This window comes from Lepidothrix coronata, unplaced genomic scaffold, assembly GCF_001604755.1.
Source record: "Lepidothrix coronata isolate B3197 unplaced genomic scaffold, Lepidothrix_coronata-1.0 Scaffold11, whole genome shotgun sequence".
In the NCBI taxonomy this organism is placed as follows: Eukaryota; Metazoa; Chordata; class Aves; order Passeriformes; family Pipridae; genus Lepidothrix; species Lepidothrix coronata.
The window spans coordinates 723654-750810 of NW_016690191.1; the positions used below are offsets into that span (position 1 = coordinate 723654).

A 27157-nucleotide genomic window follows, 5' to 3' on the forward strand; every position below is an offset into this window, starting at 1 on the left:
AAAGAATATGCCATGTTTTGCCATAATTTCTGTTACCAACATAAAAAAGGTATGTCTTTGCTGGAATAAAAAAAATCATTCTTTGAACCAAAATGAACTCATCAGTCTGAGAGGCCTTTGAGCAAGATATTTATAGACATTAAGTCCTTTTTCTTTGAGATTGCAGCCTTAGAAACATCAGACAGGAAGAAAGCCAAACATCTGCGTTGATTTTTGATTGTTTAATACTCAAGAGTGAAAAAGTGTAAAATCACAAAGCTTTGTACCACCACACAAAAAAAAAACAAACGCAGTTTCATTGCAAAATGACCAAAACACAAGCTGCCTGCAAAGTTTCACACAGCTGACAACAACAAACCCAGGTTCAACATTCTGACCGTCTTCTGAAACACCTGCTGTTCACAAACATCAGCCAGCACAGAGCTCTTGGTACCTCACACATCCTTCTTCATGCTCTATTTGCTTTCTAGACCAGTGGTTTACACACTGTGGAAGACAGTGCTCCACCTCTGATCTATACCAGCACACAGTTTTTACACCACCACCCCCCCCGAAATTACTAATTATGTTTTAAAAGCATTTTGTTTAATCCAAACGCAGCGAAGTTCTTATTTGTGTTTTAATGAAAAGCATAACTGATAGGAGGAAGCTTCAGAAGTGCATGCTGACTGAGGGCGTATCACCCATCCCTTCAGCCACAGGACAGAATTCCTAGGCAAAAGTGATCATGTAGGGTGAGTCAGTACTCCAGACAGCAGGTTATATTTGCTCTTAGTAGTAACGTGTGTACCTACAGCCCCTGCCCTGCACATGCAGCCACTGGGCCTGCAGGATGTGACTGTTCATCACTTAAATACCTTTTGGTGCCTGAAGGGAGAATTATCCAAAAGTTATCATGCCAGAATGTCTCAGCTTAATGAGAGCTAAGTGGAAAATGGGCTGCTTATTGTAAAACATTTTTAGAACTTGAGCCCTTTTTTAAGTGAGACAACTTTGTTCTCACAGCTGGAAAGCGTCCACGCAAAGGAACTGTGCGTATCTGCTTAATGTCATGCTAATGCACACTTCCAGTTCTCTACAATAAATCAGCTTTCCAACAATTGATTAAAATGCTGATCTGAAATAGAACTAAAGTACACTGAACAAATTTTTCCCTCCAGACAATCAAAATAGAAATATATCTTGGTATAACCTACTGCATCTGACAGTGATGTGCAAAGGAATTTCTAGAGCTGTTGTTGCCTCAGTGGAAACAATACTGATTTTTAAATTAATTTTTTTTATCCCTCAATGCTAAGGCCACCTACATTTTATGATTCACTTGCTCCTCAGTGGCTTATTTGTGACATTACAGTCCTCTGAGCAGGTGAAGATAAACAGAATTTTGGTATTATTGTTCCTAAGGACCATGTCTGTCAAATATTCCATAATGTACCAATAAATGGTTTTGGCATAAGTAGCTTTCTGTTGCTTGCTAAATATGTTTTCTGCAGATATTTTTATATCTATTTTACAGAGAATGGTAAATTCTCTATGGAGAATTTACCATTTCAGCCAAGAATAAAATTTAAAAAAAAACTAACACTGATTATTTTTACCTCTGTTGCTTACTATAGACCTGACTTCTTCCTTTATGTAGTTATTTAATACTTGAAGTACAGAACCTGCTTGCTTGCAGTTAGGCATCTAGCTGGAAAATTCTGGCTTAGACATGATTATTAAACACAGAGATGTTGCCATCTTTAAAATCATATGGTCAACTAAGGAAACAGAAGTATAGGATGACACTAGAAGTACTACAATCAGTAACACCCTATTTATAAATGGAAGCACAAGATCTTTTTTGAGCACAAACAAATCATTTTGAAAAAAATATTACCTATTACACAGTGAACAGTATAAATAAGCTTAGATACATGACTTTAGTGCTTCTACACAATTCAGTTTCCCATTCATTTTCCAGCCGTTGGTGGCACTTCCAATTTCAACAAATGATTTACACAAGATGAGGAAAACGTTCAGAAGGTTTTGCAGTGCAGACAAACCTCGTGAGTTAATCTTTGGAACATTAATACATTTGTACAGTTTCAAACTTAGTTACTAGGGCACACAGGGATTGAGCTGTCCCATCTCTGGAACAGCAGGATCCGTCAGTCAGCACGGAGCTGCTCCTCAGCTTGGCATTTACATTCAGATAGAAAGCAGCAGTCAGGTTTGGAAAATGTAGCTCTGTTAATAGTAAGGCATCTGAAAAGTGACTAGTCATGCCAGACTAAGATAGTTTAACTGGATTCTAATATGGATCAGCACACACAAAACTAGGCTTACATAACCACAGGGGAAAAAAAATCTCGGAGTGAGCACCCAGCAAAGCCACCCGGATCCAGGTGTGTGTCTGCTCTGCAGGGAAGGTGGGGGACAGGGAGTGAAATGTGTGTTTGTGTGTGTGTTTGTGTGTGTGTGTGTGTGTGTGTGTGTGTGTGCAGAAATAGCAGCTTCTCATTTGTGCATGTTACTTCTCACATGTGTCCAGTATGGCATTTCTTACCCCAGTGACAAAAGTATTCCGGCTGCTATTTTTGCTCCTGCCAGCACTGCCCAGGTCAGGGCCTCTGCTGGATCCTGAGCTGAACTTTGAAGTCACTGAATTACAGAGTTAAATTATGTCCTCATTCAACCAATGTGCAATCCAAGTGAAATTAGCTTATTTTCAAATGATTTAAGTAGAAGGCAACTTTGGCCTGAGGCACACGTTACATTCAGAAAAGAAAAGAAGAAAAAAATAAACTCAAATCTCAAGTTGGGTTTGCAGGACAAGGGGTTGAAAAGGGCATCTCGTTTGTAAACAAAGAAAGGATCATCTGGGAATGAGCTGACACACCATGATCATAAGTGTCATCAATGCCTTTTGTACAAGTTTCCTTCTAACAGGACACACATCAGCTCATTTCACTGTGTTAAGGAATTAGGCATTGTGTCATCACGTTTGACACTTCACACTTACCTTTAGCAATACCTTGGATTAAGGTACCCCATATACTGCAAAATAGGTTGAGGTTACTAATGTACACAGCCACTGAGTCTGTAAGGAGTTCTCCTTACCTCAGTGGGAATTCTATCCAGTCTATTTTTTAAAGTTGTTTTCTTTTTAGAGATATTAAATGCACTACCGTCTAACCATCAAATTCACTATTTCTCATGAGGAAATACTGTGAGAAACTCTTGCTTCAGTGTTCCCTCTTTCATTTCTGCACTGCATTCCAGCTATACAAATAATATCACTTTTGTCAATTCTTGCTATTCTTAGTTTGATCCTACAGGACATGATTTAATTTTATAGCTGTAATAACTGTCTCCTAAAATGTATTCATTAGGTATTGCATATAAGTACACAGAAATGGAACTGAAAAATCAGCTACTACCACTCTTATTAGTCTCACATTCAGTTAAATTTGTGGTTAGTAGCTCGAGCTTTAAATAGAATTGCATAGTAATATTTTAGTAACCAAGTACAATACAGTATTAAGAAAAAAAATAATTTGAAAAGTCCTATTCGAGCACACACTTAATAACTGATGTGCTATAAAACAAACAAAAAAAATAGAATCCTTTCAATTCCCCAGTAGCAAATTCCTCTTTCTATGGGTGGAAAAATCTGAAAATATTAGACACGGATCTCTGAGGAAAAAAAAAGTATTAATAGCATGATCTCTCCCAAAAATAAAATTTCCAATAAAATAGTGTGCTGAATAGAGGCTTAGATTCAATACTTCTCAGTCCACTATTAATAATCTAATAGCTCGACTGTTTCCCCATCCCTTTTTTTCTCTTTAAAAAAAAAGGATAATAAAAAATATATATAAACAAATTGCTAAGTAGGCTTCATTAAAGAGTCCTTTCAGAACCACTGTCCATCATTATCATCATCTTCCTCTTCCTCATGGTCCAGATACAGAAAAGCAACTTTCTTTTCTTCAGAAATATCCGACCTTTGGTCGACCGTTCTTTGCAACTGCACAGTTTTATCAAAAAGTGACTGTTCCACCACCTTTTCACCATGATCTTGGGAATAACTGGACAGAACGTAGCCACTTCTTGTGTTTTCATTTTCTGAAGTCTGGTCACTTTGAACTATGACCTGTGACTGACTCACAGCAGGGTCTTGCTGGTTGGATATCAGCACTGCTTGTTCTCCACTTCTCACCGTAGATATTCCACCCATACTGGAAACATCCATTTGAAAAGTGTAAGATGCTTCCTTGGATCCTACTTTAATATGCTTTACAGACTTGTTGCTCTCAGATGACCCTTCTGTTTGTGAAGGATCTTCCAGCATTCCAGAAACGGGTCTTGTAAAGACTATTTGCTCAGCGTGAGTTTCTACGGGACTTATTTTAACGTGCCGGAAAGATCTCGAGCCTCCTGAAAGGGTGTGGTCTTCCAGTTCACTGATTTCGGTGTGCTCAGAGCCAGGCCCGTGGTAGATGATCTTCTCAGCTGTCATAAACTCTTGGGGACCCAACTGAACGTGTCTGACTGAACTCTCTGTCTGTGAGAAGTCCCTGGTGCCGCTGACCTCCACCTTACCGGAGATGGGCCCTTCAAAGATCACTTGCTCGGTACGAACCTCTCTTGGGCCTAACCTGAAGTGCCTTATTGTACTGCTGACACCCCCAGACCCTTCTGCCTGGGAAAGGTCCTCTGAGCTATTGAGTGCCAGAGAGTCCGAGAGAGACCCTTCAAAAGAGACTTCTTCAGTTATTTGCCTTGATCCTACTGTGACACGTCTCGTGGACCTGTTGAAGTCCGTTGAGAAGTTCTGGGAAAGATTTCCAGAATCAATCTCTTCTATGGTCGTTGTAGTAAAAGGGCCTGAATAAACCACTTGCTCTGTGGTTTGGATTTCCTTAGGGCCCAGTTTAAAATGCTTCACAGATTGGCTGAATTGTGACGACCCCTCTGTCTGAACAAGGCCTTCCGCAGCGCTGAGCTCCAGCGTTTCCGAACCGGGCCCTTCGTATATGACCTGCTCGAACCTCTGAACTTCTGCTGGGCCAACCCTGACACGCCTGGTGGATGTGGTCTCATCAGTTGATTGTGGTGAGTAAGAGACTTCTCCATAATCTGCTGTTTCCAAAACCGAACCGTCGTAAATCACTCTTTCCGTGGTGTGATACCCTGTGCCACCACTGCGCCTCGTCGTGGAGAAGTTATAGATTTCTTGATCAGCCAAAGGAGCGTATTTATCAGTGGGAGAAGAAGCATCTACTTCTATGTTGCTTCTACCATCATCAACTCTCTCTGAGCTCTCTCTTTTCAGGGAGTGAATTGTCGCCTTCTCCTTCTCGCTTTTAATTACTTCGCCGAGCTGAGATTCATCAAATTCATCACTACTGAGGGTCTGGGAAAGATTGACTTCAGCAACAATTGTCACCGAGCCACCCTCCTCCTTTTGATCAACTTTTTTGATATCAAATTCTAAGTTACTAGCATCAACTTGGTTCTCTTTTGTTAATGCAAACAGCTCCTCTTTCACACTGTCTGGGAGACTGCCCTCCAACTGCTCCAGAGCTTCCTTCAGTTGATGTTTAGGGTCCTTCGTTTCCTTGGATAAGAGCCCTTTTATGGAAGTCTGAAATTCAGGGGGAATTTTAATTTCTTTTTCAATAACAACGGATTCAACATGGGATGTTTCACCTTCAGGATGCTCTTTTAAAATATGGGCACTTGCTTCCTCCCCTACCACTTTATAGGTTTCCTCTGGAGAGCTCACACCTTCCTCTCTCTTACTCTGTGTGCCTTGCAAAAATTCATCTTGCCACGAATATTTAATAGTTGATTCTTCCTCAATATGAATTTGCCCATATACTGAGTCATCATCTTTTTCACTAATAATAGGATGATCATCAGGAACAGACACGAAATATTTTTGTTCAATAGGCGAGTCGTCTTCCTCAGTTACTTCTTCCACATGAGTGAAACTCTCATGGCGTGGTTTCTTCTTTTTGACATCTTCATAAGTGAACGTGACGTTCTGTTCCTCTTCACCGTAACGCCTCTCTCGCTCAGGGAACGAATCCTCCACTTCTTCTACTTCAAAAGGTGTTGAAAAATCACTCCTTTCATCAGTGGCATAATCCAACGGCTCCTCTACAATCTCAACGTTAACAGACACGTTCTTTCCCCCCTCGCTTCCCTTCAGGCCGTGATGTACAATGTCCTCTATCTCCTCTTTGGAAGGAGTTCCCTCAACACCCTCTCGAATCACTTTTCTAACATCCTGGTTTGACAGACGTCCCAAGTTCCCTTCATCAGAAATATCTATGTCTTCCTGAACTTGGGATTGCACTGTGATCTCGGTCTTTATTTTCCCATCATCTGATTGTTCTTCCTTATTAAAATAAGTCACTTTGGTGTCTGTTGACATCTGTGAACTAGAAGAGTGCGTGAAACTTTTAAGGATGTCGGCAACAATATTCTCTGCTATATTTTCAGTTGGCAGAGTTCCCATTTTGTGACTTCCATCATGAATTCGCTCTTCACCTTCCAGACTGGACTCTGCCTCTGAAATCCTCACTTGGTGAGCTTCAAATGACTCAGTAACGTGGTCATCTGCTTCTCTTCCTGTGGAAGTTTTAACACCATGTACCCTTATATCTTTATGTCTCTGAGATCCTCTGTCAGGAGTAGGCCTTTCAAGAGTGATTGGTATCTCAATGACGTCGTTGCTTCTTGATTCTGAGGTCACGCTCGTATCTTTTTTGGTTGATTCACTTCTCAAACTTCTTGCATTAGAAATATCACTCCCTGATACCTTCTGGCTAACTTCCTCACGGATGTATGTTTTCTGCTCGGTCTTCCTTCCAAAACCAGCACTTTCTTCTATAAAAGATTTCTCATCTGTTTTCTTTTTCTCATCCTTTGTTTGTTTCTCCAGCTTATCTTTTTCTTTCGGCAGAGGTGCTTTCTCTTCAGTCGCTTTGCTGCCTCCTCTTTTATCTCTGAATATGGTCCGAGTTTCAGTTATAGTTTCTTCATATTTAGATGGTTTTGCATCAGTAATCAGCTCATAAGCTGGAAATCTAGTGAAGCCTGGTTTTGTTCTTGTATTTTCAGCATCGGTCTTGTGGTCCTTGTCTGACCTTTCAGTGTGTGTTGATTCTTTTGAAAAAGACACCGTGGAAGAAGTGGTAACCTCTGTTTTCTTTCTCTCCGGAATTGTCTTTTGCTGCGTTTCAGTCTTTTTCCAGCTACTGTAGGATGGAGTAAATGTTCTTAATTCTTTGTGGTCTGTTATAATCCTTTCATCCTTTGTAGCAGTTGTTGAAGGGCGATATGTTGAACCAAGTACATCTCTTCCAAAAGTTCTTCCACTGGTACTTGTCTGTGATCCGACCCGGGTGGAGTAACGTGCAGAGCTGCTCGTGTCTGTCACTGCCATTCTGTGCCTCGTGTCAGTGATCCTGGGAGCTGGTGAAGCTTTATTTCTATTTCTCTCTTGATAAGTAGAGTAAATATCAGTGTAGTTATATGAAGTGTTTATAATATCTGCAAAAAAAAGAGCACAGGTGACCAAACATTAAAATAATGGCTTGGATCTAAAATAATGTCAAATAGAGGGCATGAATTAAGGAAATTTGTATTACAATTTTTGAAAGAAACAGTGTCTTCATTTTCCGTGGAGCTTTGTAAAGGCATGCCTGTAGGTTTTCATGATAATTAAGTTTATGCATAAATTACATTAAAAAGAAAGCAAAGCTTTTTGCTAACTTGCACAATCTTGCTAAGTTTACCTGTTGTGAACTAGTGGGTACTGTGCCATTTACTTAAGAATCACAACTTTCCTATTTATACTGATGTTCACTTCCAGTTTCTTATTAAATAATGTATGCTGATATCCTAGGCTGGGTTTTTTGCTTCATTAGTATAAATGGATTGGAGTTTCTCAGTTCCTGTTGAGAATTAATGGCACATCTGCCACCACACACTGGAAACTGCAAACACAAACACAACCCTTCACACCCACAAGATACAACAAGGGAGAGAAATAAAGAACCTAAAACCTAAAATGTACCAGGAATGTCTGACTAAGACCAACCAGGACTGCACCACTCACACCCCCTACTCCTAAAAAGCTGGCCACATCTCCTCTGACTTTTGGTAGCCTTTCCTGTAAAATTTCTGGTAATTATTCCTGTAATTCCTTCCATATTCTGTGAATACGCTCGAGCACTGTCTGCAGAAGTACTGGCTAGTTCAGATCCAAACTGTGCCAGGACAAACCCTGCTTATAATTTTACAGCACAGGCAAATCTGTGTGAGCATTTGTGCCTGGGCTCGAGTTTTTTTAATTTACCACTAAAGACACAGCCTTAAAATCACTTCGAGGTGTAGTGTCTATGCTACTCTGATGATTTTAGGACCAGGAGTGTTATAGAGACTAACTTTGTTACTAATAACAACAGCCAGAGCAGTCAGATTGAAGGTCCATCTTATCCAGAATCCTGTTCACAGTGACCAAGAGCAGATACACAGGGAAGAGGATAAGAACAGGGCAAGTAAATAGTGATACTTCCCTTGCATACTCTCACAGCCTCCAGAGATTTGCAGCTCCTAAGATAGAAATGGTATCTTTATGTTTAGTAAGTCTTTGATTTGTCTTTCATTACTCTGCTAAAATATCTCTGTAAACCCACTTTTTAACACTCAAAATGCTTCAGGATGATGAATTCCAGGGTTTTAACTACACGTTTTGTTAAAACACCTCTTGCTTTATACTTCAAAACTCTCTTAAGACCTCTGGGCATCCAAAAGTTCTTTAGAGCTACAAAACATCACTCCCTACTTACTTTCTCCACTCAAGTCATGATTTTTATAAATGATCTCATATAGGACAGCAGTATCTTCATTTAAAATATTAACACTCAAAACTAATTCAATCTTCACTCTGCAATACACTCATAAAAGTATTCCTCAGGAACACCATAACACAATCATTCCCAGTTATATTTAATTTCATTCAAAATTAATTTTTTTTAATATTTATATCTTACCTTGAGGCAATTTCCCTGCAAGCTGTTCTCTCCACGTAATAATCCACTGGTTGCTCTCCCCTTCTAACAAAGCTCTGCAAAACACACAAAAAGGCATTCCATTAAAATACTGGGAAGGATAAGCATAATATTTAACATTTATTAGTCTTAGAAACTGGAACAATTATCCTGCAGTTGGGTCAGATTTTAAGTGTTTTTCACACTCCATGTTTTTATTACAGGGAATGAGAAATCCTTGGCATCTTCCAGACTTAGTTTGCAGAGTTCAGTTCCTGAGAACGGAGCAATAATCCTACAGCAGGTGACAACAGCAGACACAGGGCAATTTTACATCAAATCTTCCACATCAGCCAAAGTTTTTCTTCCTGACATGAACAAGATCCACTGATTTCCACCATGGGACCAGACAAGCTGGTCATTTTTTCCAGAATGACGGTCTTATAACAAAGCCACACAAAATCTGACAAATATTCAGTAAAGCTTCCTCAGAGACACACATGGAGATCATGGAATCACAGGATCGTTTGGGTTGGGAGGGACCTTCAAATTATCCTGTTTCAACCCCCTGCCATGGGCAGGGACACCTTCCACTAGCCCAGGTCGCTCCAAGCCCCGTCCAACCTGGCCTGGAACACTTCCAGGGCTGGGGCAGCCACAGCTTCTCTGGGCAAGATGTTTTATAAAGAAAAGGCAAAAATTAAATAAAATATTTGCAAGCAGATAGTCTGCAGCCTTCCTGCTCATAAGAGCGGTGAAGGTGGTGATGTGAGGGAATTGTTACAGCCAGGACTTGCAAGTTCTACCCTTTCCAAATGAAAAGTGAAGGAAAGCATTACTTCTACTGTCAAACCCTGTCTAGTGCTGGAGGAAACACCTGACAGCATTAAATTAATTCCTGTTCCATAGGAAATCAGCACAATACATTTGACAACAAAGGCCTAGGAAAAATCTCTGTGACAGAAACTTCTTGGTTGTCCCCTCGGTTCCTCAGCCCTCCTCCTTTTTCACAGTGACACTCCAACAGCTTCTGTAATCCCAGGAAGGCAGCACTGGTGCAACAGCCTAGAAATTCTGGGTCAGGTTCTCTGCACATGCAAGGGAGTGTTACAGTCAGTACAGTAACTTTGCTGGGTTTGTGTTCACTTGTATTGGCGAGTTCCCCATTTCATCATAGCCAGTTTTGGGACTGCCAGATGTTCTGCACTGATAACACACAGCTGCAACATCAGAGCTGGCAAGAGTGAGGCTGGAGGCCTGTGATAGCCCAGGCTTCTGACTCCCAGGGGAGAGGTGGAAGCAGTTTAGGATTAGGGTATAAACACAACTGCTGGGCATTCCTGGCAGAATTAAAGCAGGTGTTTTAAACATCACCTGCACATTTCACGCTTCCCATGACTCATCACTTTGCTAATTTTACACTTCTTTTGGTTTCTCACTGCCTCAGGATTCAGTGGGACAGTGCTACATCAGCAAAATGTCATCAGCAAGGTTTTCTCGGCCGTCATGGATTTGTTTGGATTCAGAAGAAAAGTCAGGTTAGAATTATCTTGACATATTTACAGGTCACCTCCCCTTTAAAACAGGCTTGGCCGGGCACCTTTCCTTCTGTTTCATTAGTCAGAAAATAAAACCAGTAAAAGCAATTTATCTTCCTCTACATTAAGAGAGGCTTTCAGGAACTAGATGACCTCAACACGTATAAAGTTCCCAAGATCAAACATCTGATCTGCTGAATCCAGTGAGTGCCAAACAAATCACTCTGACAGACACACCAGAGGAGCTGCTGGTGACGCTGCAGAAACACATCCAGGAGCTGGCAGTGGAAGTGTTAACCATGACGAAGGAAACCGGGAATGTGGGTAGTTTGGCTATGGATTTCTGGCCGCTGGTTAAAACAACAGTTGTTCAGTTGCTGCAGCAACAGTATGAAGTCACTAAAAATAAGTTCCAAGAGGTAACTGTATATGGCAAAGGGCAACAGCCCACCGAAAAGCTGCATCTGAAATACTGCTACTGAAAGTGAAAGGCAAAGCTCCCTGAAACCTCTGGGAGGCTGGACAGGGAGTCAGGGTTTTACTGTGCACAGTTCTCAAGCTTATCAGAAATCCAAGAAAATGTTACACTGAGTTTGGCTCAATAAACTGGAGTGAGAAAGGGCAGTGGAATGTACTGAGCACTGGCTTGGCAGCCAGAAAACTCAGGCTACGTTTCTCAGCTTGACCATAACTTGAGTTAAGTCATTTTGCTTCTCTGTTCCTTTGTAACCTTTGCTAATACTAATGATTTAAACTATAACCTCTTGGTGGTGAGGTCTGCTTTTAAATTCGATTTAAACTGCCTGAAGAACAGGGAGTTAATGTCAACTGTATGAACTCTTACGTACTCACAGTAATAGCAAAAAAAAGCATTCCTTCAAGCAGCACTCTTCTAAAAAATAACCATGTTAGCTACTTCCTGGAAATCAGATCCCAACTGAAATATACTGTGTTAACACTTAGTTTAAGTGTTACCAGTAAATAATCCAACTGCACCTTTAACTCATCTCATTATTAATGTCATTTATCTAAAGTTAGCAGTGACACACTCGTCAGCCTGTGCTGGATGACAACAGAAATAACCAGTCCATGAAAGCAGGAGGAGGAGATAAACTGGTTGGGGTGAGGAGAGAGAACTTAAAAAAACAAAAGGATACAGCACAAATGTTATCATGGTTATTCACAACAGCAATGACTTCGTTTCAACTATAGAAACCCAAAAGCTCAGATGGCAACAGTTGGCCAGCAGGCTGTAAAAATTCATCCTCTCCATCCTGGGTATTTGCAAAGGAGTTACAAAAAAAAACACCTCTCCAGGAAGTGGAATGGAAGAAGCATTTTTAGGGGTCAAGGCCACTCCACATTTTTTTTTCCATCACAGAATGGGAGGTCAAGGAGTGAAGAACAGCAGGTAACTGCATTTTAAATTCCCTGGGTGTAGAAAACTCTGGGTGTTCTAAAAATAAAACCAGTACAGGAACAGGACATATTGGATGGCACAAGTTATGAAGAGGAAATAATGAAACTGAGTGCAAAAGCTGTGGTGAGGAGCTGAGGAGGCCTTAATGCTGGTGCTGATTTTGTGAGAAGGCGGCACAGAAAGGGTCAGAAGTGCTGATGGAGGAACACAACTGGAGAATGGGAAAGTGTGCCTGGCAAGTGTATTCAGAGATCCTGACAATGACCATGGGGAAAAAAAAAAAAAGGGAAAAAGAAATAAAATGGAAAAACCAAACTTGTGTAGCCTCTAGTGCTTTAGAACGCAGGGTGGTAACTAGAACAGAACACTTGTATGACACAAGGATTTCAAAGTAAAATCTTTTACCCTTCAGCAACAACATATTTTAGGGAGGACAAGAAACCTACTTAACTTATTGAATGAGTCTCTGTGAAGCCCCTGCTATGCGAAAAGAAGAAGTTTCTGATAACTAAAAAGAAAGACCTGAGAGCAATTCTGATGGCAGGCAGATTTTTCTATCTCCTTTTAAAACCAAGAGTCTTAGACAGTGACTAATTCACCTCTTCTCTCTGGAAACAAAACTTAAGCACAGTCTAAGTAGCTGTGGTTTTGCAGGGTTCCAAGAACTCAGAACAAAAGTGCAAGGCACTTGATAAATATTTACTTCAACGGTGGTGAAAAGGGATTAGGAATGAAGATTCCCATAAGGTGTAACTTTACAAAGACACATAAGAGACATATTTCACTTCCTGACTGAGTCTCAGCTCCCAAAGCAGGAAGGGTGAGCAGAGTCAGAGAGGAAGCACACTTGGACCTCAGGGAAGGGTGTTCCTTGCAACAATGATCTTTATTCCCACTCCAAGAGCAATGGTGACTAATGGAAAGAACTGACTTTTTAACTGATCTAACTGTAAGAGTTGTAAAACGGAGAGAAAACACAGGGTGGGAGGTACAAAGAAAGTTCCAAGAAGACCAGGTACCACACCCTTAACCTATAATGCCACAGGAGGAGAGGAAATGCCAGGGCCTCCATGGAAAGTTCAGGATGCTGAACTAGTGTGAGTAGATGCCTTTTGTTTCCAGAATGTATAAGGAAGGTTATATCCCAGCATCCTCTGGGAGAACAAACTGAAGCTGGGTTCACATGCCCTGTTCTTCACAGGTAAAAAGACCTGGGAGAGGAACAGGATTTGAAAAAGTACATGGATGAGCTGTCCAGAATTCTTCTGCTGCACAGCTTAAAGATTCCCTCCCACAGCAGGGCTGAGAAAGTTATACAGTAAGGAAGGAATTGTTTTCTTGAGCAAAGGGAGAATAAGCAGAAAAGAGGAACAGGTAAAACTGCATAAATGTAAAACACAAAACAGTCACTTTTCAGCTTCTGATACGTTAAAAGACTTTTGTCTGCAGGCATTACACAACATGTTTTCTGATCTGGAGTGAGGCCTATTCTCTGTTTTCCTCTGTAGATTTTTTAGTAGGTTGATGCTCATCTGTCCGCTGACATCTGCCTTGCCATCAGTGATGCAAGTTCCATTCACTGCCATCAGATGAAGAAACCCCATGGGAGCTTCTTATTCAGACAACAAAAACATGCTGCAGGTGATGCTGAATTGTCCTGTCATTAACCAGGGCAGGGAATCCTTAGACAAACCAATAATGCTCAGATAATCAGTGATACAACTCTGGAGAAGTTCCAGAATTTCATGGGCTTACAAGGATTTCAAACAACTGAATATCTGGGCATTATCATTCCTAGTTCTGGATGAACACCAATCATCAAAGCCACGCTGATAATTCTGTTATTGTGACAGTGCTAATCCCATTTCACAGATGAATAAACTGAGGGAGAAAGTTTAACAACAACAGTAAAAGTCAACAACAGAGCTGGGATTAAAGTTAGAGAATCATATGTTTTAGCAAAGTTAATCAAGGAGCACAAGTGGCCACCATTTCTCTTCTACTAGGAATGCTCCAGACACTCCTGGCTTTCCAAGGATCACAGGGATCCCATTCCACCAACAAACATCCAGGTACTGTTGCCCACCAAGTGACTGCAAATCCCTTGTCCCACAGCCTGCTTGTGCTCTCACCTCATCTAGAAACCAACCTTGGGCTGTGTCTCCTGGCAGACAACTCTCAAGGCATCTTGAACAGACACTGCTGCTCTTGGATGAATGACAGATCATCTTTGCTCACTAATCTTTATCAGGCTACTCAGAAGTTACTGTTTCAAATTTCTTATAGTTTATTTATGCAACTACAATTAAATCTCATATGTATCGGTGGATTGCTTTAGTCTACACCCCTCACCCATAACTTAGCTGGTGACATCTTTATCCAGACTTAGTGGTTATTATTGGTTGACAGGAACCTTGCACACTCAGAACACAGCATTAATGCTTTAGGACACAGAAGCATATATCATATATAACCACAAATACCCCTGTCCATGCAGGTTCAATATGAATAATGCACCCAATGTAGACAAGCTAATGACTGAGGCAGTCTCCTTAAAAAACACAGAAGCAGTCTGACATGAAATGTTTGCAAATTATTCCTTGGCTCAATAAGAATTATACACCTCTGCATTTGGGGATCAGTAGCTCAATGAAATTTGTTGAAACTATTGTGCCAGTTGAAGAAAAAAAAACCACATGATCTTTGCAATAAGGAAGTATCTTTCCCCAGTTCATCAGCTTTGGGTTGTTTGGGATTTTTTTCCTTCCAAATCAGTTTTATGCCATGTGCCAACTGATACATCACAAGTCCCTAGAGAGGAGAATTACTCTGGTTTTTCAACCCCACAGCTACTAGCTGGCCAGAGGGATATACAGTGCTAAAGATTCATCAGCTGAGATGCTGTTTGCTGTTAATCTCACACTTGATCCAGACATGTTTCCACAACAAATCAAGGATGGAGAAAGCCAGGATTTAATAAACACACTTTTATCTTCCCAGCGAGAATGGGGGACTCACTGCTGCAGGTGGCCACTAATCAACACATTTAAGCAATGAAACGTGCCTGGGAGTTGACAGATGGCAACTACAGGACCTCAGGTTTTATTGATTGCAATTTAGGGATATTGGCTCCTCAGCTTGTAATCAGCCCTTGCACCAACAATTCCCATCAATTTGATATCCACCTGACCAGGACTACGAAGGTTTCTTACACATCACTATATTTGTACAAAGTTAACAGGATTCATGTGGATTATATTGGCTTTGCAGTCCTGAGGCTCTCCAAGTACCTGCCTGTATTGTAAGGCTGGGAAGAGGATGGATGGGGTTCCCGTATCTGTAAAAAGTGATTTAAATTATCCTTCAATTAGACAACAGAGTGTGACCACAACTCTTACCTGTAGGTTTCAATTTCCAGGATGAGTCCTGCTTTCACCTGCAGCAGTTCTTGGTAGTCCTTCAGGTAATCCGTGATTGACATGGTCAGGAACTGCTTTTCTTCTTCCAGGGCGTCAATTATTCTCTAAACAGAAATGGTGATTTTTAGTTTTGAATTAACGTAGAAATCTGTACACTTCAATGCCTAATAACTTAAAACTTTTAATTAAAAAAAGTGCAACCTAAGAGAGCAATAAAATGTTCTATCCCTTCAAAAACCAGAGCAAATAATCTCTAAACCTCCCCATATACCAGCTGAAATACACTGCTACTGAAGCAGAGCTTTATGCTACAAGTTAATTTTATGCCTTAATAAGGCAGTTAAATATTTCAGTAAAACCCATTCAGATGCTCTGTACAGAAGTTATTAAGTATCCATAGCAAGAAGAATATGCTCCTTTATCAATGTGACTTAAATGTGATTCCTTTTGTCACTTTAAGATCTTATTCGAGACCACACTTCAGATCAGAAATTTCAGCAACTGCTTTGCCATAAGAAGCTTATCAGTATTTTCAGTTCCACAGACATGTGAGTCCAAACCAGTTTCGGAATTCTAATATCTGGAGACATTCACACTGCCCGGAAGGTGAAGGATGAACCTCCAGTGGTTCCTTAAATTTTTCTGGAGTACTTGGACACATGCTTTGAGGTCCACTCACCTCTGTCTTAACTGCTACTACTCAGAAGACAGAGAAGGGATTGCTCATTTTCATCCTGATAACTAAATATGACCCTGTACAATACAACTAAATATATAAAATTATATATATTTATACTAAATGGCAGAAGAAAGAAAAAAAATTGTAGAAAGTGCTTTAGTCAGCAGTGCTACCTCTCACATGAAGGGCAAATTGCCATTTATATGTATTTATACTGAATATGACCCTGCTAACTAAAATGCTACAGATGGCACTTCCTTCTGGGGGCTAGAAGGACAGTCATTAAATCTCAGAGGCCCAGTTGTGTTCTGTTGACATCACTCTGCAGTACTCAGGGACACTGAAATGTCGTTTACAGAGCAAAATCTCGTGTTCAACACCGAACAGGGATTCACAACAGCATATTTCAGTTGGCATCCTAATAAATGCTCTGCAATACAAACTGGAAAATCAAGGCACCGATAGACTAGTTTAAAAAACCTCAAAATATATAATTTATATGCAGCAAGTGCTCAAGTATCACTGTATAAGCAACAGCATAAAAATGAAGATAGAGCAGGGACTCCCCAGATCAGTTAATGCCAGTATGATGTGCAAGGCAGAAGTGAGGTCTAAGAACTAATACTATCAAGTGCTGGCACTCAAACATCAATAGTATTTTGGGGTTTTTTTTAAGTAAAAGTAAAAAGAAAGCTCTGTGAAGGAAGCTGCCTGTATCTTCATACACATGTGGGTACAGCTCCCTATATAACACATTAATCTATTTCTTCATTTGTATTTGCAGCTGTTGTTAAATGATTTCACTGATGCTTTGCTTGACACAACAAACCTCCCTTTTTATGGCAGAAGACAAATCCTGTCTGCATGTCTGAAAAGGCCCCAGTGGAGGCACCATCCTGCATAGCCACGCAGGCAGAACCACTGACCTTTAGAGCTCTGTGGTAACAACCGTGTTCAAGAACTGACACAATGGAAAATCCCAAGGTGAGACGGGAAGGAAAGGACCAGGCCCTGCTTTTGAAAGGAAAATTCTATCGAGCAACAATGGACAAGATGCTGACAGAACCAGGAGTCAGCAAAAGGAGCAAAGACAACAGACTGGGTCTCTGTAGGACCAACACTTAAGAGCTCTGATACAAAAATTAAGTGATCCAGGTGTTTCTTGCCTCCCAGACTAAACACGGAGATTAACCTACACATGTGCATGCATATGTTAAAAAGAACTTCACAATGCTGCAGTCCCAGAAAAATTCATAGAGGAAATCTGTATGCTGGACTGCAGAGTGTGGGGAGCTCTGAAATTCTGGGGATGTTCAAACCTATCTGAAAACACAGGAGCCCCTCAGCCCTATAGTCTGTAGGTGGGGTTGGAAAAGCCACTTAGATTCTACCCACTGGATTTGGAGAGCACTGGGGATCCAGAACTTTGAGTTAATGATTACCATAAGGGGCTACATAACTCAGCCAGCTGTGCAGTACTTCCAAAGGAATTCATTCCACCAGGAGCAGAAGCAGTCTGTATAGACTGGAAGGCAGACAGCCAGTCAGCCAGCCCTCCAGTCACTGATGCTTAAACACAAAGCAGAGGACAACTGGTCTCCAGTCCTGTTTCCAAGCGTGCCAGAAGGTACATAAACCACTTTGGCAAAGCTCAGGAGACTGCAATCCAACAGACTCATTTTGCAAAAGGTAACCTGTGCTGTGGCAGCAGCATTGGCTTCCCACAGGACTCCCTTGGAAAGATCTGTTCCTCAGCTCCATCAGTCCCAGCCCCCCAGATCCCAGTGATGTCCTGCTAGAACTAAATAATGGGATAGAAACTATTTTCTCACCCTTCAGATGTTCCTTTCCAGGCAGCAGCGGGAAATTTTAGAAGGGCAGTAGGGGGGAAAGAATTTACTTGGGTTGTCCAAGCTGTACCTACTGAGGGAATCAAGAGAGGATTCCAGGCTCCAGCCCTTTCCATCTGGTCCTACTTACTGATCCCAGAGCTCATTCAGTGGCTCAGCAGGGGAGGGACCAACACTGCACTTGGCTGGCAAGAAACTGGTGCGCAGAAAAATGCACTTGACATGTTGACATTAAATGTTTGTTCCACAAGATGTTTTTCTTTTTCTCTGGAGCTCACAATACCGGTGCAGGAACTGACCTAAACCCGGTGTACCACTGAAAAATACCTGCCTTGTTTCAAAGCAGCAGGATGAGCCACGGATGTTTTTACATCCCGAAAGTACAGGGGTTTCAAATCACCAGGAGCTGTTGCAGAAGTTTTCTCACAGCACACAGCTAAAATTATGGAAGTAGGAGACCTACTGAGTTCATCCCTTCAGCGCTCAGGACGAGTGAACATTTTCCAGTGCATGATTTACAGCTTGCCTGGTTCAGCTAAATTATAACTCCAAATACTTATTTCTATTTAACATTGCTGAAAGCTCCAGTGAGGGTAAGGGCAGTGCAGGAGGCAAAGATGGACATATAAGGCAACCAAATGATATATGGAAAATATTAATAAATCTAATTGCCATTGCAGCTGCAATGAAGAACAATCACTTGACTGTAATCTGCACATACATATCATTTCTATGTGACACTCTACAATAAATAAGCATGGAATAGATGCTCTTTAAAGAGTAGTTTAAAAGCCATGCTGAACATACTTTAACTAGTAAAAGAAATGAGTGAGGGGAAAAAAGGCTTTGATCACAAAAACAAAACCAGAAACAGCTGCCTGTACACATTCTGTAATTTTTCTTCTTGGATGTGAGCAGAAGATTTTATTTCTCATGAACAGGAGACTGGCCACTGAAAAAGGCCTTTCTCATTAGAAACTGAACATTTTAAATATAAAACCACTCAAAAGAAATAAACCTTGTGGCATCTTTGAATCTATATCTAGATAATATTTAATTTCTGGTGGCAATGGTAAGACAGCTCACACGTTTTCATGTTTTCAAAGCACTTTTTTTTGTTCTTCTTGTATTACTAAAGACTTGAAGAAATTTCTCCTGTAATATCCAAAGCACACCAGATACTTGTGAGAATAAAAGAGAAGTTTGTTATGTTAGTATCAAAATAATCCATTTTGGAGCACTGAATCAGGACAATTCAAGGGCATACATTGATTTTGATTATCTGACTTCTACAACAGGTTGCACTACTTGCTTTTCTGAATAAAATTTTTTAAAAATACAGACATTCTTTAAAAATTCTTTGAAGATACAGACACAGCTGCTATAAAAACACCTGAAAGAGTTAAATACAAGCCATTCTAACTGGCTTTAGAAGAAACACTTGTAGCATGGCTAGTGAGCTGTACAAAATGCTCTCTCTTTACTCCCTATTCAAAGGTTTTCAGTTGGAGCAATAATGACTAAAGATCAATGACACTTTCATTATAAATCCCTAATATCAAATATAGGCAGCAAGAAGGCTGCATTTTGGAAATCAAGGAAACTTTAAATATTATTAGCTTATGAAGAGGGTTTTTTTCTTCCTGGCATTTTCACCTGGCTTTAATTTTCACCTGGATTTAATTAATGAGAGATTTATATATGACTCCTTCTCCTAAAGCTTTGGAAATGTTTACATACAGGATTGGAGGAATGAGTTGTCCTGTCAAAAATGGAAAAAAAATCCATTTAAAAGTTAAGAGCCTTTGTGATTACTTCTTACATACCTAATCTGTCTCAGTTCACAGCATCTGCAAACTATGCAACTTCCAAACAATCCAACAGAGTACAAAAACCAGACACGCTCACAGCAACAGGTCCCAGTCCCTTCCCAGTTGCCAACACACCCATAATCTGCTGGGGCTGCTGGACACAAAGGACCCGTTGGCACACGGGGTCCAGGCAAACAGCAGGGTGTTAATAAAGGGTCTAACAATGAACAAAAGAAGTGTAGCCCTCGGGAAAGGGATCGATGGGCTGCGTGATCCAATGTGTGCTCTCCACTCGGAGTTTGATGAGCGGATATTTCACTGTTCCGGCAGTTGCTGATCCCTTCCCACGCACATCATCACACCAAATGTCACCCTGAGAGCAAACAAATCCTGGGCTACAGATGCTGTTTAAGCAAACAAACACCTCAAACAGGTACCTGTGTCCTTCAAGTTTTATTTTGAAACGATTCTCACTGCTCAGTGCCCTCAGCACAGTCTTCCTGACTTTAAACAACTAAGTTTTCTTAACTAGTCTGGGGAGCACAGGTTCTCCCCGAGGCTCAAGGCACACAGGAATGTGTGTAAAACGGGAAGAAAACTCATATCATTTCTCTGACTGGGACAGGCCACCCTCAAGCCCCAGGCAGGATGGGATGAGCCCTGTCCCACTGCACAGGGACTCGGTTCATCTGCTCCCAGGGACTGCTCCGTGTCCCATGTTCTCATGCCAAGCCCAGCAGGAGCCCTGGCAAGCCCCGTGTGCCAGCTCCACGATCTTGGGCACTTGCCGAGGGCGGGTTGGGAAGGCAGCACCTGTCACCAAGACGATGTCCTCGAGGTCACTGTCCCCTTCTGGTCCCCACCCTTCGCACCCCAGCGGGGTGGGTAAGCCCTGGACCACCCTGAGTCAGAGGGGTTTGGCACCTCCCGGAGCAGAGGGAGCGGGAGGGATGGGAGGGAGTGCCAGGGTCGTGGGAAACCGGGCTCACATCGCAGGATGGGCCAAAACCGAAGGGAAAAGCGAGGGCGGAAAGAGTCTCAGGGGAGCCCTAAAGCAGGCACCGGGAGGGCAGGAAGGAAGCGGGAGAGGCCCGGGACCGGGGGACATCGCCCGGGCACCGCCACCCACCTGGTACTCCTCCACCTCGGCGCCGTGGCGGTCCTGCAGGGCCAGCATCTCCTGCTCCAGCCGCTCCCGGAGCGCGCACAGCTCCTGGCCCTGGCGGTGCAGATCCTCCAGGTGCTGCCGGCACTGCCGGCTCTCCTCCCGCAGCAGCTCCACGTCCTCCCGGCTCCGCTGCGCCTCCTGCTCCTGCAGCATCTGGATCTGCTCCTGGTAGCGCAGCAGGGTCTCCTGGCAGCACTGGCCGAGCAGCATCTCGTAGGTCTCCTCCAGCTCCTCCAGGCTCAGCCCGGCCAAGGGCGGCGGCAGGGCCGCCAGGTTCAGCCGCAGCTCCCGTATCTCCACCGCCTCCCGCCGCTGCCGCTCCGCCATGTGCCCGTGCTCGGCCTGCAGCTCCAGCAGCAGCTCCTCCAGGGCCACGCACTCGCCCCGCAGCCGCTCCAGCAGCGCCCGCTGCCCGGCCAGCTCGGGCTCCAGGCGCCGCCGCATCCCCAGCACCTCCGCGCCCAGCGCCCGCAGCTCCTCCAGCTCCCGCCGCAGCCCGTCCCGCTCCAGCTCCGCCTCCAGCTTCGCCCGGCTCAGCTCCTCCAGCTGCATCCGCAGCCAGGCGAGCTCCTGCTCGGGCACCCGCAGCCCGATCAGCTCCTGCTCGCGCAGCTCCGCCAGCTCCCGCGCCAGAAAGCGGTTCTCCTCCTCCAGCTCCCGCACGCGGGTCACAAACACCCGCAGCCGGGAGTTGAGCTCCTGCAGCTCCCTCTTCTCGTCCCATCCTGCTTCCCAGCGCCGCCACATCTTGCCGGGTTGGCGGGGTCGGGGCCGCGGTGGCCCAGGGGCTGCGGGCGCTGCGCGGCTCCTGCGGGATCTGCGCGGCGAGCGCGGCCCCGCCCCCGGAACAGACCACGCCCAGTGAGCGCCGGTCACGCCCACCCTCGCAAGCCCCGCCCCCAGCCCCGCCCCGGCCCGCGGCGCTGCCCTGCGGCGCCCCCTGGCGGGCTCCCGGAGCCTCTCGCCACACTCCGCTGACCGGGAACCAGAGCCGGGCTCAGGGAGCAGAGCTGGGCTCAAACAGCAAAGCCGGGCTCAGGGAGCAGAGCTGGGCTCAAACAGCAAAGCCGGGCTCAAACAGTAGAGCTGGGCTCAGGGAGCAGAGCCGGGCTCAAACAGCAGAGCTGGGCTCATGGAGCAGAGCCGGGCTCAAACAGCAAAGCTGGGCTCAAACAGCAGAGCCGGGCTCAGGGAGCAGAGCTGGACTCAAATAATAAAGCCAGGCTTGGAAAACGGAGCTGAGTGCAAGGAGCAGAGCCTGGCTCAGGGAGAAAAGCCAGGCTTGGGGAGCAAATCCAGGCTTGGAGAGCAACACCAAGCTCAATGAGCAAAGCTGGGCTCAAGGAGCAAAGCCCGGCTCAGGGAGCCAAGTCCCACCTGGGGAGCAAGACAGGCTCAGGGAGCCAAGCCAGGCTCAGGGAGCCAAATTCCACTTGGGGAGCAAAACCCCGCTTAAAGAGAAGCCAAGCCCCACTGAGGGAGCCAAGCCCTGCTCAGGGAGTGCCCAACATCGCCCTCGTGACCCCCCTTCCTCGGCATCCTTGTCCTCTCCCAGGTGACATCCTGTGCTCCCACTGCAGCCCCCGCTGGGATTCGTGTCTTCAGCCAGTCTGTGATCACCTGCTGCTGACACTGCACCGAGCCTGGGCTTAACTTTATATTAGGTGTCAAAAGCCACTTCATAACACCACTTTGAGTGGAACACCTTCAAGTTTGACCTTGTGTCACGTTCCTAAACCTTTTCCCAACAGAAAAGCATCCCAGCTCTGGGCTCCACGCAAGGCTGAGGCGCCTGCAGCCAGCACTCCCTGTGCCCTCTTCCCAAGGCCAATCCCGAGCTGCTCCCGGCCTCATTCTGCACCATATAAGGGCTGGATCCAGCTGGATCCTTTCATTGACTGCACTGGAACTGCCTCAGCGAGGAGACAGTGAAGCATCACACCCTGTATTATCTACCAAATTAGACAAAAAGACGAGGAGTGACTCATTTCAGCCTTTCTCATCTCCCCAGGCAGTTCTTCTCTCCCTCCCAGACACACACGTTTATATTTCACCCAGTGCTGCAGCACTGGGAATTTTTCAGAGATCTGCTGCTTCACACGAGGCAGCACAGCTCCCATCTCTGTGTTTGCCCTTCAGGACTGCTCCCAACCCAAGCTCTCACAGGGAAAGGACTGGGATTTGGCACAAAGCTGGGATCAGGGCACTGGTCTGCTCTGGGCACTGCGCCCCCTTCCCTGCTCTGTCTCATCCTCTCACAGCACCACACCTCCCTGCCCTCAGAAAGGCCAAATTTTGGCTGCTTCTTTGCTCTCTGCTGACTAAGTTTCCTTCTAATCTCAATAAAGCCTCCAGGATTTGAGCCCGACCAACGCAGATAAATCATTGTCTTTGGCCTGAAGAGTCAGCCAATTTAGCCTTGGCAGATTTGCTCCCTCAGAGGTCACTGAGAAGCCGAGAATTACTAAAGGCACTTGCTTTTTCTTGGCTTTATGGTCAAAATCAAGTCCCTTGGTGACACTCTAACACCTGCTGTTCTTTTATGAGGGAAAGGGCTGTGCTTCTGGGAAGAGGTAGGTTCCTGTGGTTTACGAGGCTTTTTCTCCCTCTGATGTCACTGTTATCCTAAAAACCCCCGAGTGACACTGACAACCCACTAAGGAGCCTTTGGGGGTTTGCTGGATGTCCAGCCAAATGTCCAACTCTCAGCTCCTTGTCTCTTCTTACTGACAATTTCACGAATTTCTTGCTGCAACTGTATTAATAAATTTTTATTATTTCATCATTGAAAAGAGCAGATACTGAATCTCTGCTTTCAACTTTCTTGAAAAAACACCACAAACCTCTCTAGATGCTGGATGGCTTTCCAGGCTGAGGGATCTACTTCTCCATCAGTTGTATATGCTGATGTCTGATACACAGCCTGTAGTTAATCCCGGGCCTGGATCTGCAAAGTTTGGGCATTTCTAAGACAGATCTTGAAGTTTTTTCCTGGATTCCAACTCCAAGTAGGCCATTGAGAACCCCCTGACTGATGTGGTTTTGTGGACACCTGAAATGCCAATGGGTTGTTGGAGTCCTACCCGAAAAATTTAATTAATTCATTTGCACCTGCAGAAAAAGGGAAAGAAACCTGACGTGCTCTGCCGATGGTGGCCAAATTAAAGACTCCCGGAGGCTTCTGCTGCCACAGTTATTTCTCCTTCTCTGTCGGAAAGCTTGATAGAGGAGAAAGCGAAGACCTTCAGCACCACCAAGCCAAGCAATGGAGTGGAGCATCCCTCTTCCCAAGGCAAATCCCTGGTGCCAGGGGCCACATCCTGCCCTTAGGAATTCAGCTGCAATGCACAGGCAACAGCAGCAGAGACCCAGGCAGGGGGAATTCACAATCTTCTTTGCCACTTCAGTGGCAGCAGAGGCAAATTGGGTCTCTGTGGCTGCTTCAGCTGCAGCGAAGGTCTTGTGCTTTGGAGAGGCTCCTTGTCAGCATCCTCCAAACTACAAAGTGTCACCCTGGTAACTCCTAATCCTGCCTCAGCACGGCTTGTTCCGCGCGCTCTCTCATCTGCGGAGTTTAAAGGATGGAGCTGTCACTGGGGAAACGTTCTGACTCCGACATTCCCGAGGCAGACTGACAGAGCAAACAGAGTTCATTAAAGCCCTGCAAGGTGCTGGGATTCCTGTTTATATGGCAGTTTCAAACCAGATGTTTGTTTACAGACGGTTCCTGCAATTAGATCGGTGTGGGAATATTGCCCCTGCCCTGCGGTGGCTGGGAAGGAGTGTGAGGTGCTTTATTTCCCATCCTCACCTTTTGGCTTTCAGGGACACCCTGCATTTGTAACCAAGATCAGAAAGCAAACACCAGCCATTTACTGTTTAATAAATATCAGATATGCCCTGAAAAACTGGACTTCAGCTCTCTGCATCCCCTTTCCCAGGATCTACAAAGCCTGGAGACCCTCAAAAACTGGCTGAAATGTCACCAGAACAGGGAATGTTTCTCCACAGGCTGGTACTGAGGCTCCTCTCACTGCGTCCAGACCAGGGGGATGCTTTGCCACTCCCACAATCCCTGCAGCATCTCCACTGTGCTCCCTGACTTCATCAGGAGTTTCACAGCTTATGGATTTCCTCTTTCTTCTAGGAAGATCCATTCCTGTATGCCATCCCATCATATTTGGATAAATCTTTGCAGAGATACAACCTGAAAGCAGGAGTGTGTCCACAGAGCCATCTGTGCATCCCTCCAAGCCCCAGCCCCCTGAACAACCACCTCCCTCCTGTGACCTTCAGATGTTCGAGGCATGAGCAGTGACCTGGTTCTCTTTCCAAAAGGCCTCTGAAAACAGGAGCCTGATTTCACCTGGTGCAGAAGTGCCTTTTTTTAGAAACTCCCTCGGAATTACTCATTTCAAAGAACGCAAAGGTTCTGATTAAAGTATTTTGTCGCCTCTATCAAGGTGATTTTTCTTCTTTGTGAGCTTCTGTCTGCAGTTTTTTTGAGCACTTGCAGAAGTGGTGGCCACCTCTAGATGGTGTGTTTTACTCAGAAGAACTTTGTGCCTGGCTCTTTACGTAACTTCTGCTCCTCGTCTGAGGTTGCAAACCCTCTCCAACCAAACCACACAGATTTTAGTATTTCCTTGTTTTCTTAACTGGAGAATCTGGCTGCAGGAATGCAAAAATAATAAAAATATGTTCCTTATATACTTAAAAAAGATGTATTATATGGCACATTTGGTTGGACCTGTGAAGTATCTCCTATGTGGGGTATCTACTGCCTAACTGATGGCATTGCCTGTCTTCTGGGTTCATTACTGTGCTAATTAATTTGAAACAGAATCTATTTTTTTTTTCAAATACAACTCTCTGCTCTTGTACTTGAATGTAAAGGAAGAGGGAAGGAACAAAGATGGGAAACACCACAAGGCTAAAACGATAGCTTACTCCATCCACAGTATTTGTACTTCTTTTCTCTGGACAGCATTTCCCCGCTTGAAGGAACAAGGTCATTTAACCCAAGATAATTTAACCCCCCCAAGATAATTCAACCCCCTCAGTTCTGGTCACTTTAGCAACACAATGAGGAGGACATAGAGAATTAATATCACTAGTTTGGGGCTGGGCACAAGGGCTGCTTGGTTTTGCTGGGTTTTGTTGTGGGTTCTATTTTATTTCATTTCATTTTTTAAGAAATTGAAAGAACATGTAGTTGTCTTCACTGTTCTTGGGCGTAGGAATGGTACAGTCAAATTATGCAGGAGCAGAAAAGACACCAACCCGCTTGCACTGTCCAGCTGCAATGTACGGAAAGGAATCAAAATAGAATAAATGATTAAAAAAAAAAAAAGAAATTAGATCCAAAAATCTGCTGGGCTTTCATAAGCTAAAATGTTCTTCATAACACAGCAAAGGAAATTGCTTGTGCCGACTTCAATGGGTCCAAGATTTTCTCCATGATTTCTAACCTGAAACTGCTGCTTTTAGAAGCTTATAAAAAGGCCTTGTATGGAATCAACCCTTCCAGTGCATTATGAGTAATATCTTCTGCTCCTATTTTACATCTCAGCTCAGCGACGGAACTTTCTTGTAAATAAGGGCTATTTCCACTAAAAGGCTGTTATGAAGTTATCTCTGATGCTGAGGCTACAGTCTCAGCTCCCCAGCGTAAAGGAACACTTTAGGGTATAAATAGCTTTGTTACATCTGCTTAAATACCCTGTTTTCTCCAGGAGCAGCCCGGGGAGGAGCGAGGACACAGCCCGGGCTGCTCTGCTGCTGCGTGTGACACTCCGTGTGACATTCCTCGCTCCCCTGGCAGCGCCCTGACAAAAGGCCACCGGGCACGACCCGGCCTTTCATGTGGTTATCGCAGGGTGTTGCTACAGGGTTTCACTTGGCTTTTACGAGGAGATTGTTCCTCCCGATAGCCCAGAGGCCCATAAATGCCATCAGAAGCACCTCTCCCGCCGGCCCCTCTCCGTTTTTGTTTGATGTGACCCGGCTGAGCCGCCTCGTGGTTGTTGCTGGGTCCTGATCTAATGTGATGTTGTCCCTCACTGGTTTCAGATGCTGGAGATGGGAGCTGAGATTCGTTCTTACAACATTTGAGGTTTTTTCTTTTCTTTTTTTTTTTTCTGATTTATATCCCCCAGTTTTAGCGTGGATGACAGACATTCCTTGCTGCAACACAGGAGCCATTGGGAAAAGACAGCACTC

At 44.1% G+C, this 27157-nt stretch overlaps 1 protein-coding gene across 2 annotated transcripts; it reads right to left on the bottom strand.

Annotated features, from left to right (window-relative positions):
• Positions 1–202: 202 nt before the first annotated feature.
• On the bottom strand, positions 203–21729 carry SYNM (synemin). Of its 2 annotated transcripts, XM_017805108.1 has the most exons (4): positions 20897–21729; positions 15407–15531; positions 9054–9127; positions 203–7548 (listed from the first exon to the last, which is right to left on the bottom strand). In XM_017805108.1, exons 1-4 carry the CDS (start codon positions 21680–21682, stop codon positions 3899–3901), a joined length of 4635 nt encoding a protein of 1544 aa, XP_017660597.1. In that variant the 5' UTR covers positions 21683–21729; the 3' UTR covers positions 203–3898. The 2 variants fall into 2 exon arrangements, with proteins under 2 accessions (XP_017660597.1, XP_017660598.1); XM_017805109.1 differs by lacking the exons at positions 15407–15531; positions 20897–21729 and adding an exon at positions 9259–9395 and having other exon boundaries at positions 9054–9129.
• Between the last annotated feature and the right edge of the window lie 5428 nt (positions 21730–27157).